Genomic DNA, 17,995 nt, shown 5'->3' with positions numbered 1-17,995 from the left:
GCCGCCATGGCTTGGAGCTCGATGCGCCCGAATCTGGCCGTTGCGGAGCTCGCCGCCTTGATCCGCGCCTTGCAGGCCGCGCCTGCTTGCCGGGGCGCGCGGTGCGGGTGAGCCGGGAGGTGAGGAGGCGGTGGAGGCAGAGACCAGCGCGCTCGGAGAGAGAGAGAGTGAGAGAGTGAGAGAGAGAGAGAGCATGCAGGCAAGTGGAGAGGGAGGAGGAGCGAGGAAGACGGAGCGGTGGGGTGGGAGACGACGGGGAAGCGTGTGAACGCGGCAGAGAGGGGAGGCGGGACGTGGCTCAAGGCTGGGCCTGGTCCACGAGGATCCTCTATGCGCAGCCGCTGCATCGCCGCGGGTGTGTTGACAGTCGAAGAGAGACCTTCAAACGGTTTTACGTGTGGGTTGGGAGGGTAGGGTAGGTGGCCGTTTTGCCTTTGCCATCTGATCTGGTCAACAATCATCTGGCATCATTGGCATAGCTAACTATCTTTCCCTTCTCAGGGTGCTCAACGGCAGGGATGTATAGTTTGTGGTTTGATACAGATGAGATGACTTTTATCTTGGCTAATTTTAGTTCCTTCCGTTTGGATTTGAGGTTATTATTGTTGCAACGGGAAACAAAAGGCAACAAAATGGCAGCTAAACCGTTTTGTTTGCAGCTGGTAGTCTAATAACCTTGGAGGTAGTCTAATAACCTTGGAGAGATAGAATGGGGATGGAGGGAGGGCGTCGGGTGGGGGAAAAAAGGAGAAAACAAATCTGATAAATGGGGCTGCTGATGGTAGTTGGTACATATTAGAGTCGAAGATATAGAGAGCGATGTGTGTAGAAAAACTGAATATAAAAGAGATGACCAGACATAAATATTTCTTTTAGAGAATGCAAATAAAGTATCACGAGTGTGGACAGCCTAAACCCGTCTCCACAGGACGCTGCACAAGCTGACCTGTCGCACCGCCCTCCAACGTACCTCTGATCTTGATTTATACGTACACGTAACCGTCAACGCATCAATTATTTTGCTCCACATTTTCAAGTGGGCGCGGCGTAGCGCGCGATTTACCTAGTTCATATATATATATATATATATATATATATATATATATATATATATATATATATATATATATATATATATATATATATATCAAGACGCGATCGATCAGCACTGGAAGCCGCTGGGCACGTTCTTGCCACAGTAGTTAAGGATGAGGCTGAGGTTGATGGGGAGGTTGAGCTGGATGCCGAGGACATTGGCCTTGACGGCAGTACAGAGGCAGACGGCAGCCTGGAGGTCGACGAGCCCCTGGAGGAGGGACCAGCACGGTAGCGCCGGTGGCGTGCCCACCTGGGCCTTGATCAGGCCTAGCACGTCGGCGCGCACGCCCAGCTTCAGCAAGTCGAGGGAGCAACCGCTGGGCGACCATGGCGTGCACTGCTAGAAAATCTCTTATACCGGTCGGGAACTCCCGGTTTGTACCGGTTTCCCGACCGGTACCGCCCCTCCGGTGGTCAGCTGGGCCGGTACTAAACGGCCTATTTAGTACCGGTTGGTAACACCAACCGGTACTAAACTGCTGGCCACGCCAGCAGCTAAGCTGAGAAGTTTAGTACCGGTTCTAAACGATTTTTTTTTCTTCTTTTTGATGCTTTATATTTGTTCTCTTTTCCTTTTAATTTCAATTAATTATTATTAGTAGTCGTACTCGCAGCGGTTTGTGTATTCGTACTCGTACTCGTATCTAGAATTTGTATTTGTATATGGAGCAAAGCAAATAAAAAAATTATATACTTATATGGATAAAAGAAATGTTAAAAATTATATACATACATGAATAAAAGACAATAATATTTACATGTATGAATTCTCATAAGTTTTTTCCGACAAATTCTTCAATAATTCTAATCATCTGCATCGTCATCGGCACCGGCATCCTTCTTGCGGCGTTTGTTGAGTTTATCAGCTCGAGCCACACTTATCATTGGATCGGAATGAAATTTACCATTTGGATTTATCACCTCATCCAACAGGAATCCAAGAGTGCTTCTTGAATTGCCCTGATTCTTTCCGGTTCGATGAGATTCTCTTTCAGTCTCCAAATCTATCAACAACAAATAAACACCAATAGTTTAATTTAGTACCTGCATGGAATTAGATACAAGAAATTATTACTAATGTCATACGTATTTCGAAGTTTTCTTGTGTCACCCTCTTAGTATCTCTGCAAAAAAAGTGCATGTGCTCACATATGTAGTATCCGCAGAGGTTGGTTTCTTGTTTCTGTCTCAAACACTATATACATAAATACATATATACATGTTATGAAATATTCATGTTATTTGAATAAATGAAAGTAGATGTGCGATATTCGTACCGGCTTGTTATGGTTGAATTCAAGCTCAGTCGGTGTTGACGCGACTCCTAATTGTGTTTTGAGGAACCGAGACCATACCCTTTGCATGATGTCTACGAGATTTTGATATAATTCTAGTGGCTTATTCAAGGAGTCCCACACAGTAACTCGGGACCGATCGATTTCGATCACAAGTAGGATCCAGTGGAAACTGTTGATACATACATATGTATACAAGAAATGTTAGATATATACACTTATTGGCTAGTTGAAGTGACTCAAAAAGTGAAAGGACTCACTTGAAGTTGTACGACAACAGAATAAATGTGCGATCGTGCTGCCCTTCCAAGGACATGACTAAATTATTCTCGGTCCGATTAGGATATTGGCGTACACACTCCTCATGTATAACTTTCGGATCTATGAAGCCAACATTGTAAATCCCGCTCTTCCGGCATTCTTGCATTTTCATCCTGCACGATTACAAATAAAAGGAGGGAATGAGAAATCTAAATGACTTAGTAGAGCTAGAGTATACAATTGACAGAAAACACTTACATAGACCATACACTGACGAGGGACTTGTCTAGGGCGTCTTGATGGAATAGAAACCAAAAATGGTCAAAATCAATCCAAATGTCATCCATTCTCCGATAGAAATTGGTATGTTTAATTCGAGCAGCTAGCATTATATACCCCTCTACACATGCTTTCAAGTACCACTGATGTAACTCACGCATTCTTGTTGGTAGGGTGTCAATCAACTCTGGCCACATCAGAGGTTCCCCCAGTACAAATGGCTTTCTTCCTGCCCCTTGGTGAACCGGGATTTTTCCTGATCTAGGAGCTGAGCTTTTGTGAGGTTCGTTTCCTTGACAAACTCAGCAGTAGCTTCATCCTCTTTTGAAAGCACTACTAGAGGGGGTATGCTTTGTTTGGGTTGTTCGCCGAGCTGGGGGACTTGGTTGTACCTCTGATTCTCTTCTTCTCCCATGATTTTGTAATCGAGCGGTCGTAGTCCGACATCAGTGGAGGCTTTGGTTGGCACATCATGGATAGATAGAATTTCTTCGCTGCCGGATCCACTGGTTCCTTTGGCGGAGGCTTCTTTGGCTTCAACTGCTTGCGCACGTCTTCTTCCACCCAAGCATCCAATTCCTCTGGAGTCATTTCGTAACCTGACCTCTCTGGCGCGGGCTTCTCTTTCTTCTTTCCTTCTTGGGTCTTCTTATATTTTGGAGGTGGCGGTAGCGGCACCCAAGCAGATTTCTTCTTCTTTGCGGGGCGAGGAGATGGCGGAGGCGGACTAACACTAGGCTCCCCGGAAGCGGGCGGTGACGGCGATGGACTAACGCTGGGGTCCTGGGCTGCGGGCGGTGATGGTGGATCCACACTGGGCCTCGGAAACCCTTGAGCAGCTGGCGGTGACCTCGGAGACGGGCTAGGATCCCTTCCTGCAAATTTTATGTACTGTTTTTTCCAATAGATCCAAGTGTGGAGGGCCTGTCCTAGTTCCTCTTCTCCATCGCCTCCAGGGATCTCGAGGTCGAGGTCTTCCCATCCTTTCTCGACACGGTCAACCATGACTCTAGCATATCCTTCTGGAATTGTCATGCCATGGATTGTCCCGCCTTGAACAGGGACTTCAGCAACCCCGTGAGCGACTACTTTCAGTTTTTTCCTTAGCGGAAATAGAAGCTCACAGGGGGTCCTCACGGCGATGTCGTCCACGGGGTAATGTTCCGCAACCGTTTCCTCTCGATCTGCGGCTGGGTGTTCCCTTGAAGCGACGCTGCTACGACGCTGCGAGCCGACGGGGCTAGTCTCCAGCTGAGCCGTTGATCTGGCTTCTGATGGCTGCTGTTGGCTAGCTGTAAATGCACCTTCGATCGAAGCAACCCGTTCTTCTAGGGGACGCACCTTCTCTGCTATTTCAGCCTTTCTTCTCGGTCGGCTTCGATACGTATCTATGTCGCCACTGAAGCCATGCTTCCATGGAACTACGCCCATGTCTCGCACACGTCATGTGTGTTCCGGTGTGCCAAGAGCGTACGTCAGCTCGTCTTTCTCTCTGTCTGACTTGAAGCTGCCTTCGGACACGGCCTTTAGTGCCACATCGAGCCTGTCGGCCGCTTCCCTTATGGCATTGCTAGTGACGAACGACCCATCTTCCATATTCAATGAGCCTCCATGAGCGTAGAAGTAATGTTTTGCTCGCAACGGCCAGTTGAAAGTCGCCGGTACGATTCCTCTGGCAACGAGATCATCTTCCATCTTCTGCCATTTCGGAATCGCCGATGCATATCCTCCTTGCCCAAGATGATGGAAGTGCTTCTTTTTGCTCGCATTCTCCTTGGCTTGGGCTGTCTTTTTCTTGCTATCCTCGAACGACTTGTACTGCACGAATGCCTCCCAGTAAGGACGTTGATTCTTGAAGTTTTTCTCGAAGTCCGGCGTGAGTCCCTTTTTAACATAATCTTTGTTCAAATTTTTCTTGAACGTCTGAAAAGCAATAGCCATCTTCTTCATGACCCAATCCTTAAACAGTTGTTCTTTGTCCTCCGGAAAGGTGAAGTGCCGTTTGACATCTGCCCATAACATTTCTTTCTCGGTCTCGGGAACGACGTCAGCATCGATATCTGTGGCTTTACTTTTCTTCCATAGCTTGAAGCACATGGGAATGTGGTCACTGACATAACATCCACATTGATTCACCACCGTCGTCTTCACACGCTTCGGAGACTTTGGTTCACCGTCAGGATGCAATGAAGTGATAATAGTTTGCCCCTCCATGATTGTCTTCGACCCTCGTTTCCGTTTTGGTTTCCTAGTCGATCCGGATGCCTAAAAAAATATGCATTTAGTATGCATTATACTTACATACAGAATTAATGCGTATGTTTACATATATAAGCACGAATTGTATATACCTCTGCGCTATCATCTTGCACAGTCGTTTGTTCTGTCTGGTTATCATCACCATCGCCAGTATCATTAAGGTATTAGCTGCCATCGTCCTCGGCAGCATCCTCTTCATTGTGGTGCGTTCCCGTACCAATTATGTCCGCAAGAAAGGCCTCGTCGTCATCACGGTGAAAGGGTTCCATTTCGTTTCCTATGTGAATCAACATATGTTTGATATGCAATTTTGTACTAATTGACAATGTATAAAAAATTTACAAGTGCACCTTCAACAAAGCCGTACAATGCATACAAGATCAAAATTTCTAAAATTTACATCATATACATCTTATATAAAATGTGCCCTGGAATTTTATAAAATGTGCCCTGAATTTTCTAATATTTTCTACTAATACACAATTCAACCTATAACTTCAATAAAGCTTTAAAGACATGAAGATTTTTGTACAATATCCCTAAGCAATAATTTTCCATACATTTTCCATAATTTCTCGTAATTTCTCTACATTTTCCATACATTTTTCATAATTTTCCATACATTTTCCGTAATTTTCCACTCATTTTCCAAAATTTTCCATAATTTCTCCACATTTTCCATAATTCCTCTATATTTTCTATAATTTTCCATACATTTTCTACAAATTTCAACAAATTTAGTACAATTTGCACAAATATCTATAATTTTCTACGAATTTTCTAAAATTTCTACAATTTTCACTATTGGGTATCAATTTAGACAGAGGCGCGGCGGCGGGGCGAAGTGGCGACCGGCGGCAGAAGCGGCGGCGAAATCGATCTGGGCGGAGGCGAGAGTTGAAGGTGAGGAGAAACGGCCGGGGCTGTGTTATATATATTGGGGTGCCACTTTAGTACCGGGCCATGGCTACGCCCGGTACTAAACTGGCGCCAGCGCAGATTAGTACCGGGTGTAGCCACGGTCCGGTACTAAATGGCCACATTTAGTACCGGTCAAAGGCATCGCCCGGTACTAACCTGCCCCATCTGGCGGGAAAATTTTCACGTAGCTCTTTAGTACCGGGCGTAGCTACGGCCCGGTACTAAACAACTAATTAGATAGCTCTTCTATTTTCTTTTTGAGTGTTTTATATGTTGTTTATTCATAATAAATTAATTATAAATATAAATATATGTTGTTTTCACCATGCAAAATTATATTTCTGTATTATGGGTCACTATGTTGGACATATTTAATGTGTATGCACTTAATTTATCATATTGAGTCCAAATTTTTTTATATCTGTTTCAATTGTGTTTTCTGTGCAAACTATTATATAAATACATAAAAAATTTAAATCTCAGTTATTTCATACATGTTAATTAAATAGATTTTCTGTTTTTTGGGGTGTTTTATCATATATGTGCATGCTCGTAATTAAATAGATTTTCTATTTTAATTATGTTTATCACATTGAGTATGCACTTAATTAATTTATCATATTGAGTCTAAATTTTTTTATATATGTTTCAATTGTGTTTTCTGTGCAATCTATTATATAAATGCATAAAAATTAAAATATAAGTTATTTCATACACCATATATTACATCAATCACTTGGTTACATGAACATGAAAGTATAACATAATGATTACACATCATTGTTTAATGGAACGTTGACAACCTTTCTTTTTAAGAATGTCCCTTGATCATGATCGAGGCGTAAGTAAGGAGCGTCCTCTTTGGACAATAGGATGCTAGGGTCAACATCGACAGAGAATGGAGGACGGTCGTAAAACTGATCAAAGTCTTCTGACTTGTCCGAAATGTCTTCAACTCCAACGATTTTTCTTTTTCCTGGAAGAACTATGTGGCGTTTTGGCTCGTCGTCGGACTTGCCTTGATTTTTCTTAGGTTTGCTTGCCATGTCCTTCACATAGAAAACATGTGTCACATCCTTGGCGAGGACGAATGGTTCGTCTTTATATCCAATCTTTTTGAAGTCCACTATTGTCATTCCATACCGGTCTATCGTTACACCGCCACCTGATCGGTTCACCCATTGGCATCGGAACAAAGAAATCTTCAAGGGGCCATAGTCAAGCTCCCATATTTCCTTTATGACACCAAAGTAGCTGTCCTTATTTCCATCATAGCCTATTGCATCAATACGCACACCACTATTTTGGTTCGTGCTCTTTTCATCTTGGGCTCTTGTGTAAAACATATATCCATTGATCTCGTATCCTTGGTATTGCATGATTGTGGCCGATGGTCCCCTAGCAAGCCATTGTAGTTGTACATCAATCGTGCTGTCACCTATGAGTTTTCTTCTCAGCCAAACCGCAAAGCTATCTATGTGATGACGTGTAATCCATGCCTCAGACTTCCCTATGTTTTCATATCGGACAATATTGATGTGCTCATCCATATTTGGGGCCACGAGGGATGAATTCTGTAGAACGGTGAAATTTGCTTTGCGGATTTCACTTTCAGAGATGTGCATATTAGATTTCTTACCTAGTGTGCCTTTTTCTTCCAATCGCCCATCATAGCGTAACATGGGGACCCCAATCGGACTAAGTTCATCAATGAAATCAACACAAAACTCAATGACCTCCTCTGTTCCATAGCCCTTGGCGATACATCCTTCTGGCCGAGAACGATTCCGAACGTACTTCTTTAAGACTGCCATGTATCTCTCGAAAGGAAACATATTGTGTAGGAATACAGGGCCTAACATGTTTATCTCTTTCACAATATGAACCAGGAGGTGGGTCATAATATTAAAGAACGAAGGTGGAAAGACCATCTCAAAACTGACAAGACATTGGACCACATCATTTTGTAGCCTTGTGAGCTTATTTGGATTGATTGCCTTCTGCGAAATTTCATTAAGAAAGGCACATAGCTTCACCACTGCTAATCTTACATTTTCTGGTAGAATACCCCTCAACGCGACTGGAAGCAATTGGGTCATCAAAACGTGGCAATCATGAGACTTTAGGTTTGTGAACTTTTTCTCTTTCATATTAATTCTTCCCTTCATATTCGAGGAGTAACCGGACAGTACCTTCATACTGTTCAAGCAATCTGAAGCGTCCCCTCGTAAGAGAAGACTTAAATGTGATACAAAACACCAGTCCCAGGAGGCTGATGCCACATTTATTACATCAGATGGTTCAAAACCGTACAAACCTTGGAGGACACTCGATACAGATAATAATAATAAGTAACCAAGCTACGACATAACACCAGACCGCAAACCACATGGGGTCTAGCGCGGGCTCAGAATATTGCGACAGCGAAGGCATCTCGACAGGGCCGGTTCCACAGGCAAGGTTGGGTGCAGAACGATAACCCTACTCGGCGTCGTCTGGTACGAAGTCTGGGTCTTCTTCTGTAAAAAGTAAGAATGGGGTGAGTACAAACGTACTCAGCAAATCCAACCACACCCACGGAGGGGGTTATATCAGAATAATATGCACAGGTAAATCAAGGATAAGGTTACGGTTTAATTTGCAGAAAGCTAAATTTTATGCAGGGGTTTATTTAACAGAAAACCTTTTAGAAAAATCAGTTTTTGTAGTAGCACGGAGTTCAAGTTTTAAACTGCTACCGGACTCCCCATCCGTCATAGCACACGGCACAACTGCCGGACTCAATTCCAAAACGACTCACACCAGCCCATCCCAATAAAACACTAGTTATGTGACCACACCGTAACTCGCCCAATACCGTGGGCACGGCTATTCGAATAGCTTTTGACTCTGCAGAGGTGTGCAACTTTACCCACAAGTAGGATACCACAACTCGGACACCGTCGTGTCGGTGTAGATCCCAACATAGCCATTACCCATCTTAGCTAAACCTGACTAGCCATCACGGGATGCACCAAGGGGTCATCGACCGTTCACTTAGGTATAACCGGGCATAAATCACTCTGGGCTTATCCCTTTTCCTTAGTCACCCGTTGCTCTCAGCTCTCCTGATGGCTATCAAATTAACTAATGGGATTTATGCTAAGCCGTTGCCCATTCAACGGTCGAGTGGTTTGCACGATAGTGGAGTTAGGTGAGATGACACACCAACTCGGTCCTTAGACACGACAAGATGGATATCTCCCTCCTTTGCCCTGCCATAAGGGCACGAGCACACCAAGTGGCAAATCCGTAGAAATGTCATCCATCCCGTCTAAACTTTCTTTACAAAAACACCACATTTATCCCTTCCCACAAACGCACACATTTTCTTTATAAAAACAAGTAGTTTTATGAGTAAAGTCCTAAGCGTTCTAGTATCGATTAACGTCCAAGCAAAATCAGACATTAATCTAGGTGGTCAAGGAATGGTCAATACAAATCAAGGGGTGGCTATCCAACCGTGTTTTCATGCAAGCAAAACATATGAAATTTTATAAAGCAGGCCATTGGGTTGTGTTTATAAAAACTAGGACAGAAACATGCACCAAAGGATGGGATTGAACTTGCCGTCTTCGTAGCCTTTGGGGAGGTCCTGTCCTTCGGGCTCGGGGTCGCGGAACTGGTCCTCGTTCACCTGCTCACAGCACTGCTCGCTGACGGGCTCTCCTTCGTTCACTCAGTGGTCTACAGCGCACACAAACAAGCACCCAATCAATACAAAGATCTATCGTTGAGCTCGAATCGGAAACACATAAGATATGGAGTACGGAGTAATATATTTGGGTGGACTCTTAATGGCATGGCCAGTACCGGGTTAAGAAAGGTGTGGTTGAGTTTCGGGTTGATCAGAGTTCGATTGGTGCATGAAATGATAGGTTAATCAAAGGTCTAGGGGTTAAATAAAGGTCCAGGGGCCTATTTGTAATTAAATTTAAGAGGGCAGGGGCTTGGTTTGAAATTTAGAAATTATTTGGGTTATTCTAAAAAGGGTCAGGGCTTAGTTGTAAATGTTTTCAATAGGTGGGAGGGTCTGTTTTGAAATATAATAAAAGAAGGGGTTATTTTTGCAAAAAGGTAAAAAGGTGGGAGGTTTCTTTATTAAATAGGGGAAATGTTAGGGGGGTTTTGGGCATATTGCCCTGTCTTCTCTCTTCTCCCGCACTGGGAAATAGGGGAGGGGGAGGCGCTCGCCGGCGGCGGCCGATTCAGCCGCTCGGGGCCACGGCGGCGGCCGGGGTGAGAGGGAAAAGGAGGAGGGAAGCCCGCGGGGTAGATCTCCGGCCGAAGCTCGGGCGGAGGTGGCCCGGGGCGGCCTGGCCGCAATGGCGTGCGGCGGCGGGCGGCGGGGCTTCAGGCCGGCGCTCTGGGGTGCGGTGGCGACCAAGGAGAGGGGGAGGAGCATCAGGGATCCATGGGGGTGTCATCCCCTAACTTGATTTGGGCTGAGGAGCAGTGGGGAGGGGGCTTTGCGGTGGCCGGCGGCGGCAATGGCAAGCGGCAGCGCTGCAAGCTTGAAAAGGGAGGGCTGGGGTGGCGGAGTTGGCTGTGGTGGGGCTGTGGAGCTCGGGGTGCTCCGCGGCCCCTTTTATAGGCGGCCAAGGTGGTGGGGGGTGAGAGCGGGGCGACGGCCGGCGAGGCAGCTCTGAGGGCAGCGTTAATGGTGTGGGGCGAGCGCTGCCGGAGTGGTCTTGTCGCCGTGGCGGTGCAGCGTTGACGCGGCGAGCGTGTGGCAGCACGGCGTCAACCCGAACAGCGGCGAGCCTGCTGCTGAGACGACGGCGGCGTTGAAACGGCAGCAGCAGGGCAGGCTTGGCCGGTGAGAGGGCTGCAGCGAGGTAGGTGCTTGGCGAGGGCGGCACGGCGTCGTGCTGGGCGACTGCGTGTGGCAGGCGGCGGCGGTGTGCGGGCGTCAACGGCGGTGTGCGCGGGCGGGCAGGGCGAGCGGGACCGGCGACGTGGCGTGCGCGGGAGCGCGGGTCGCGGCGCGGCAGCATGGGCGTGGGCATGCAGAGGCGGTCTGGGCGGGCGTGCTCACGCGCGCTGGCGCGCGGGCCTGCGGCCGTGGTGCGGCGTGGCCGTCGCGGCTCGGCGCGCCGAGCGCCGTGTGCGCGGGCGCACGGCCGGTCAGGGGCGGCGCGCGTGCACGCGGCCGAGCGGGCCGAGCAGGAGGCGCGGAGCGGAGCGGCCGAGCAGGGAGGGGTGGCGTGGTGGGGCCGCGTGGCAGAGGGGAGCGGCCGTGGTGGCGCTCGGGAGCAGAGGGGGAAGGGGAGGGCCGAGCGCGCGTGGTAGGAGAGAGGGAAGGGGGGTCGGCCCCGGGTGCGCGCGGCAGAGGGAGAGAGGGAAGGAAGGAAAAGAAAGAAAAGAAAAAAAAGAAAAAGAGGGAAGAGAGAAAAAGAGGGAGGGGGAAAAAGCGGGCACGCGCCAGCGGCGATCGCGGGGTGCGCGGGCCAGCGGGCGGCGTGCGCGGTCGGGTGCGCGCCAGGGAGGAGAGGGAGGAAAAGGAGAGATTCATGGTAGTCGGACGCGACGCGTCGCGCTGGATGGGAAATGGATGGGACATGCGTTGAAATCGGGTGTCGGGTTGTTCAGGAGGAAAAATTCCGGGACTAGGGTTCAGGGTTTAAGGGGGAGTCGAGCTCAACGACGAAACACAACTTTAGCACATGATTTATTTTAGTAAATTTTCGGGATGTTACACAATCAAACATGCTTTTCTTCTCCTCTTTACTGAGAGTGTAGCTAGCAGGACGTAAGTAGTGCTGTCCATTTTCTCTCTTCTCAGGACGTAGGTCTTCTCGTTGTTTTGTTTCTTTCAAATCACGTCTTGCTTCTAGTGTATCTTTTGACTGCCCATACATACCAAAGAATCCTAGCAGGTTCACGCAAAGATTCTTCGTCAAGTGCATCACATCGATTGCGTTGCGGACCTCCAGGACATCCCAATATGGGAGCTCCCATAGTATGGACTTCTTTTTCCACATTGGGGAATGGACGTTTTCATCATTCGAAACTTGTTTGCTTCCACGGCCCTTTCCAAACACGACATGGACATCCTTCACCATCGAGAAAACACACTTCCCGTTTTAGAATATAGGCTTAGCACGAGTTTCTGGTTCCCCTTTGAAATATTTTCCTTTTCTTCTCAAGGGGTGGTTGAGGGGAAGGAATTGACGATGACCCATGTACACAACCTTCCTACATTTTTTTAGAAACAAGCTGTCGGTTTCTTCTAGACAATGAGTGCATGCCTGGTATCCCTTATTCGACTGTCCGGACAAATTGCTAAGTGCAGGCCAATCGTTGATGGTAACAAAAAGCAATGCTCACAGGTCAAAATTCTCCTATTTGTAGTCGTCCCAAACATGTACACCTTCCTCCTTCCATAGCAGCAAAAGTTCATCAACCAACGGTCTTAGGTACACGTCAATACCATTGTCCGATTGTTTTGGGCCTTGGATAAGCACCGGCATCATCATGTACTTCCGCTTCATGCATAACCAAGAAGGAAGATTGAACATACAGAGGGTCACAGGCCATGTACTGTGACTGCTGCCCCACTCGCCGAATGGATTCATTCCGTTCGTCCTTAAACTGAACCTTATGTTCCTTGGGTCGTTATCAAAATCTGGGAAATCTCTATCCATGGTTCTCCACTGGGACCCATCCGCAGGGTGTCTCAGCATCTGATCTTGCTTACGCTCTTCTTTGTGCCACCGCATCAATTTAGCATTGGATTTATTTCTGAAAAAGCGCTTCAAACGTGGTATTACTGGGAAATACCACATCACCTTAGCGGGAACTTTTTTCTTGACGGGCTCCCCGTCGACCTCACCAAGATCATTTTGCCTGATCTTGTACCGTTTTGCATCACAGATAGGACAAGCATCCAGTTTCTCATATTCTTCGCCTCGATAGAGAATACAATCGTTAGGACATGCGTGAATTTTCTGTACCTCCAATCCAAGAGGGCAAACAACATTCTTTGCTTCGTATGTTGTAGAGGGCAGTTCATTTCCCTCTGGAAGCATGTTCTTTACGATTCCAAGTAGCTCCTCAAATCCCTTATCGGTGACACCATTAGCTGCCTTCCACTGCAGCATTTCAAGTGTGGTACCCAACTTTTTAAGCCCCTGCTTGCAATCTGGATACAATAATTTTTTGTGATCCTCCAACATCTTCTCAAACTTCTTGGGCTCCTTTAAAGTTTCACAGTCTCTTTGTGAATCCACTAGAACCTGACCTAATTCATCAGGTGGTTGGTCTTATGCAGCATTTTCTCTAGCCTCGTCCATTTCTTCAGCATCGTCCAAGGGTTCATCTTCAAAGGCTCCCGCTTCATATAGATGAGCCCAGTCTGCAATATTATGATCATCATCTTCTTCACCATCTTGCATCACAACTTCGGGTTCACCGCATGCTTGGTCCAAAGAGTGTGGGCGTGTAGAGTGTTCCTCTTAGAGTATTCCTTTTTATTTTGGCAAACGCGGCACGGACAACACATAAAACCTTTCGATGACTTGTGGGCCTCCGCCGCATCGAAAAAAGACTTTAGACCATTAATCCACGCCATGGTGCACCGGTCGCCGTGAATCCATTGTCGGTCCATCGATCTACAATTTTGAATTAAGTAACAACATTATTTTACTTGTATTCATATCATTTAAATTGGCACATAACATAATGAAGTACAAAAGCCATTTTTGTGAATTTAACAATGAAATACAAAATTAATAAAAGTCCAAATTAATAAATGCATGTTGCAAAGGCTTTGTTTCAGGGTCACTTCCTCTAAAACCATCGAGGATTTCATTATTGGGACCAAGACCGTACTCCTTCATCGCGTCCTCATATATACCACACCGCATCATGGATATCGATTCTAGCCCCAAATATCAGAGTTTTCATCGAAGGATCAATGTTAACGACATATTCATGATCCGAAACATATATTTTTAAACTTCTCGATGGTTTCCATATGAGCCCTAATAAATATATCATTAGAGTGCCAAAATAATACAACTAAATGCATAACAAATACCAAATGATGCATTCCACAACACATACATAGATTCCACAACACATACACATTTTATTCCACGACACAAACATTCCACAACGATCACTCTCACCGGTGCCACTCCCTCCAGCTACTGAAGCCATATTTTACTGGAAAACACTATTATTTTTTACAACATTATAAATTCTTACAATTACAATAAAATCTGAATAAATTAATTAAAATAAATCACATTAATTTGCAAATTGATTGAAAAACTCTTACAATTACAATGTAAATATGTACATCATTATATCTTCATATTCGAATTGCACAGGCACTTACAATGAAGTCTGAAATGTAATGAAATTAGAGTTGCTACTGAGGTATTAATCATCATTGTGTGCCGTGCTATGTCACAGCTCTCTGTAAGCCCTTATTCTTCGTCGGTCTTGACCTCACCCTATCTACATAATGAATGGTCTAGAAAGAGCTGTGACAGAGCAGGCACAATGTGACTAATGCCCCAATAGCAACACTACTTCGTTTACATTTCACACTTGCTGGTAAGTGTCTTTGAACTACAATGCAAAATCACATTAATTCTCAATCAAAAAAACCTGAATAAATTAATTGAGAGAAATCTCTAATTAATTGAAATAAATCTCTATAACTCCTAATTATTTTGACACCCTTCAGTTCCAGGAGAGCACTCTTTTCAATATCCAGAAACCATCTAGAAGAAAAAAAACTTTATTTCGAAAAATGTATATGTCGGTAACCTCGACCCTGCGGTGATGATAATGCCTTTCGGAGGGACACGGTGCGGTACAAGGATGTCACCAATCGGCCAGTCGCAGCACCAACATTTCTGGTTAATAGGAACATAGCACTATAGGCATAGGCAGCGTGCTCCTTGATATGCTCTCAGTGCAACAACGACCACACTGACTGCGTCAAATGCTGTCTTCGTATCAATCAGAAGTGCTGGTGATGCGACCAGCCGATTCGCGACGTCCATATAGCGCATAGTGTTTCCCCGAAAGGTATTGTCATCACTATTGGATGGAGATTAACGACGTATACTTGTTTCGAAATAAAGATTTTTTTAGCTTATAGATAGTTTCAATGTGAGCCTGAATAAATACGTCACTAGAGTGTCAAAATAATCAATTCATAATAAAAAAATCTATTATAATTCTTTCATTAGTTCATTATAAAAAAATTAACTATCCACATTATGGTTATATCTACTACAATCACATGTTTTGTCTACACTCATTCTAAAAATTTCTACTATCCACATGCTCATCATAATCTAAAAATAAAAAAATGTGCTACGGTCATTTGTAATATATAGAAAATGATTGAAAAATATGTCTATAAATTTTTCATATTCAACCTAGCTAATAAACCTACTCCCACATTCAAGTCATCGGTTCTATATATCTCAAATCATTGCATAAATCAAAGAAACCATACTCATCATCACTATTTCTAAAAGTCACAAATTTCTCTAACTATAGAGCATAAAACCAAGAATAAAAACTATCAATGAAGAGAGGATGAAGTTGCAAACCTTTGGCGTACTTGGATAACTAGAGCACTCACTAAAACTAAAATAAATGCATGGCGGCAACTCTCTAAGGGAAGAACAACCCCGAGCTCGAGCTTCTCTAGTGAAATGGCACTGGCTCGGGCTCGGGGAGGAAAAAGAGTGCCAATTTATAGTGGGCACATTAGTACCGGCTGGTGGCTCCAGCCGGTACTAACGCGCCACATTTAGTACCGGCTGGAGCCACCAGCCAGTACTAAATTTCCTCGCGGCAGTTTAGTACCGGCTGGTGGTTCCAGCTGGTACTAAACTGTCACTAGCTGTTGGTGGCAGATGTTAGAGGCTGTCGGTGGCGGACTTTAGTACCGGCTGGAGCCACCAGCCGGTTCTAATAGCCTTCTAGGGCCACTGTTTCTTTGGACCGGTACTAAATTTGCATGTTAGTACCGGCCAAAGCCGTGACCAGTACTAACGACCACAGACGAATGTGCGTTTTTGTGGTAGTCTGTGTCAAGGTTGCGTCGTAGGGCGAGTACGCGCTGGCCACGCCCAGCACCACCAGGTTCACGGCCAGGAACAGCACGAACGCCTTGGACGCCATTGCTAGCTAGTTCCTCGATCGATCACGAGCCAACAAACTAACTCGCGATCGCTGTAGCAGAGGTGGTTAGAGCTCTTGATCAGCGAGTGATTAGACTGCTTGTGATGCTTGATCATGCTGTTAGCTGGGTACTTATAGCCGAGCCTGATCATTAGGAAGGATCCGATCTGGCAACCTCGTGTAACTAGTGTTTTCTCATATGGCTGCATTGGTTGGTGACCTCGTGTAACTAGTGTTTTCCTAGATAGTGGTGTATCGATTTTTTTTTTCTGTGCAGCACCGGCGAGCCAGCTACGCAAAGGGCCAAGATCGCTGCATGGGCTGGCAAACGCTAGCATTTTTGTTTTCGTTTGATGCTGGTTGGTTATTTTAGTATGGGATCTTGGCGTACCGTACCGGACCGTGCCGCGTGGAGTGCGCGGGTGGTTCGGGCTGGCAAATACTATAGCAGCACATTGAGCAAGGAAAGTGGCCTTTGATCATACTTGTTGTTCTAATAATTATTAAATTCTAGTCTGTCAACCCGTGCTTCCGCACGGGCTATAGAATAAATATAAAAATGATGTCAATAATTATAATTATCTACCTCACGCTTTCTTTCATTTATTGAATATTCTAACACATACTCTAAATATAAATTTATCATTATCCAGTTATAGTAGATTTCATTTTGCATCACACCTCCATATGTATTCGATATATGTAGTTGAACTATTTGTTTGTAAATTGATATTCTTATCTCTTCCGTCGTCCATGAATACATGATAACATATATCATTGGTAGTATTTTTATATAAAAATAATATATTAATAATGATAGAAACAATAATTTGGAATTTTACATTGGTGCACTTTAATATTTTATTATAATTATATAATTTAGATTCGTATTTAGGAGTAATTTAACTTTTAATAATTATTATTATTATCATGGATAATTTATATGCAAATTTAACAGAGTATTTGTATTATTTTTATAATGGCACGGGTGGGTAATTTACACAAAGATTTGGGGGTTACGTTATATTTTTTATGATGACAGAGGTGGGTAATTTAGATACATGTTTAGGGAGTTCCTTTAGTCTATTTTTATATTGATAGAGGTGGGTAATTTATTAGAAAAGATAATAGATCCGATGGCTATTATAATTAAAGTTGTTAGATTGATGGCCGGATGTTTCTTATTATTGTTAGAATTTATAGAATTTCTCTATTTTTTTAAAATGTCCACCTAGGATCCTTTGTGGCTTCATGTAGAAACTCTAAAGGAGCCTTAAGTAATAGTAAGATTCACATTTACGTCATATGCATGCTTGTGTCTTAAATATGAAGGGTCCCAATTAAGAATGTGCCTAGTTTGTTTATCCTTTCTTAATTAAACTTCGGTTGTTTAACTCTATGTTGTAGTTATGCTAGTTGCTTATATACTTATCTATGGTTATATAACCTGGAAACAATGCTACACTTGTTTTACTTCATGTTCACAATTGATTAATGTTATTAAACAAGATCATATGCTTTAATTGGATCATGGAGAACCACTCAGGAAAAGAGTGCAACCACATTATCATATTGCTTTGATCTTGGCTAATTAATTAGAAATTATAGCTTATAATAATCTTATCAAAAGGGAAAGAGGGGATGCATCGTTGAGGTATTGCTCGATTCTCTTGAGGCTTTGATTTTGT

At 44.6% G+C, this 17,995-nt stretch overlaps 1 protein-coding gene across 1 annotated transcript; it reads right to left on the bottom strand.

The window, feature by feature from the left end:
• Positions 1 to 1,154: 1,154 nt before the first annotated feature.
• LOC120653683 (14 kDa proline-rich protein DC2.15-like) lies at positions 1,155 to 16,307 on the bottom strand. Its single transcript, XM_039931370.1, has 2 exons — positions 16,176 to 16,307; positions 1,155 to 1,435 (listed from the first exon to the last, which is right to left on the bottom strand). The coding sequence occupies exons 1-2, from the start codon at positions 16,305 to 16,307 to the stop codon at positions 1,163 to 1,165; spliced, it is 405 nt and encodes a 134-aa protein (XP_039787304.1). The 3' UTR covers positions 1,155 to 1,162.
• Positions 16,308 to 17,995: the final 1,688 nt, after the last annotated feature.

Source organism: Panicum virgatum, chromosome 1N, assembly GCF_016808335.1.
Source record: "Panicum virgatum strain AP13 chromosome 1N, P.virgatum_v5, whole genome shotgun sequence".
NCBI classification, from domain to species: domain Eukaryota; kingdom Viridiplantae; phylum Streptophyta; class Magnoliopsida; order Poales; family Poaceae; genus Panicum; species Panicum virgatum.
The sequence above is the reverse complement of the archived record's forward strand: the minus strand, read 5'-3'. Positions and strand labels throughout refer to the sequence as shown.

What these genes read in the sequence shown, in the direction of transcription:
- LOC120653683 (XM_039931370.1), bottom strand. Translation starts at nt 16,307, where the DNA reads ATGGCGTCCAAGGCGTTCGTGCTGTTCCTGGCCGTGAACCTGGTGGTG. An exon ending in ACATTCGTCTGTGGTCGTTA is followed by an intron (nt 1,436 to 16,175) that starts GTACTGGTCACG and finishes ATTTTCTAGCAG; the next exon opens with TGCACGCCATGGTCGCCCAG.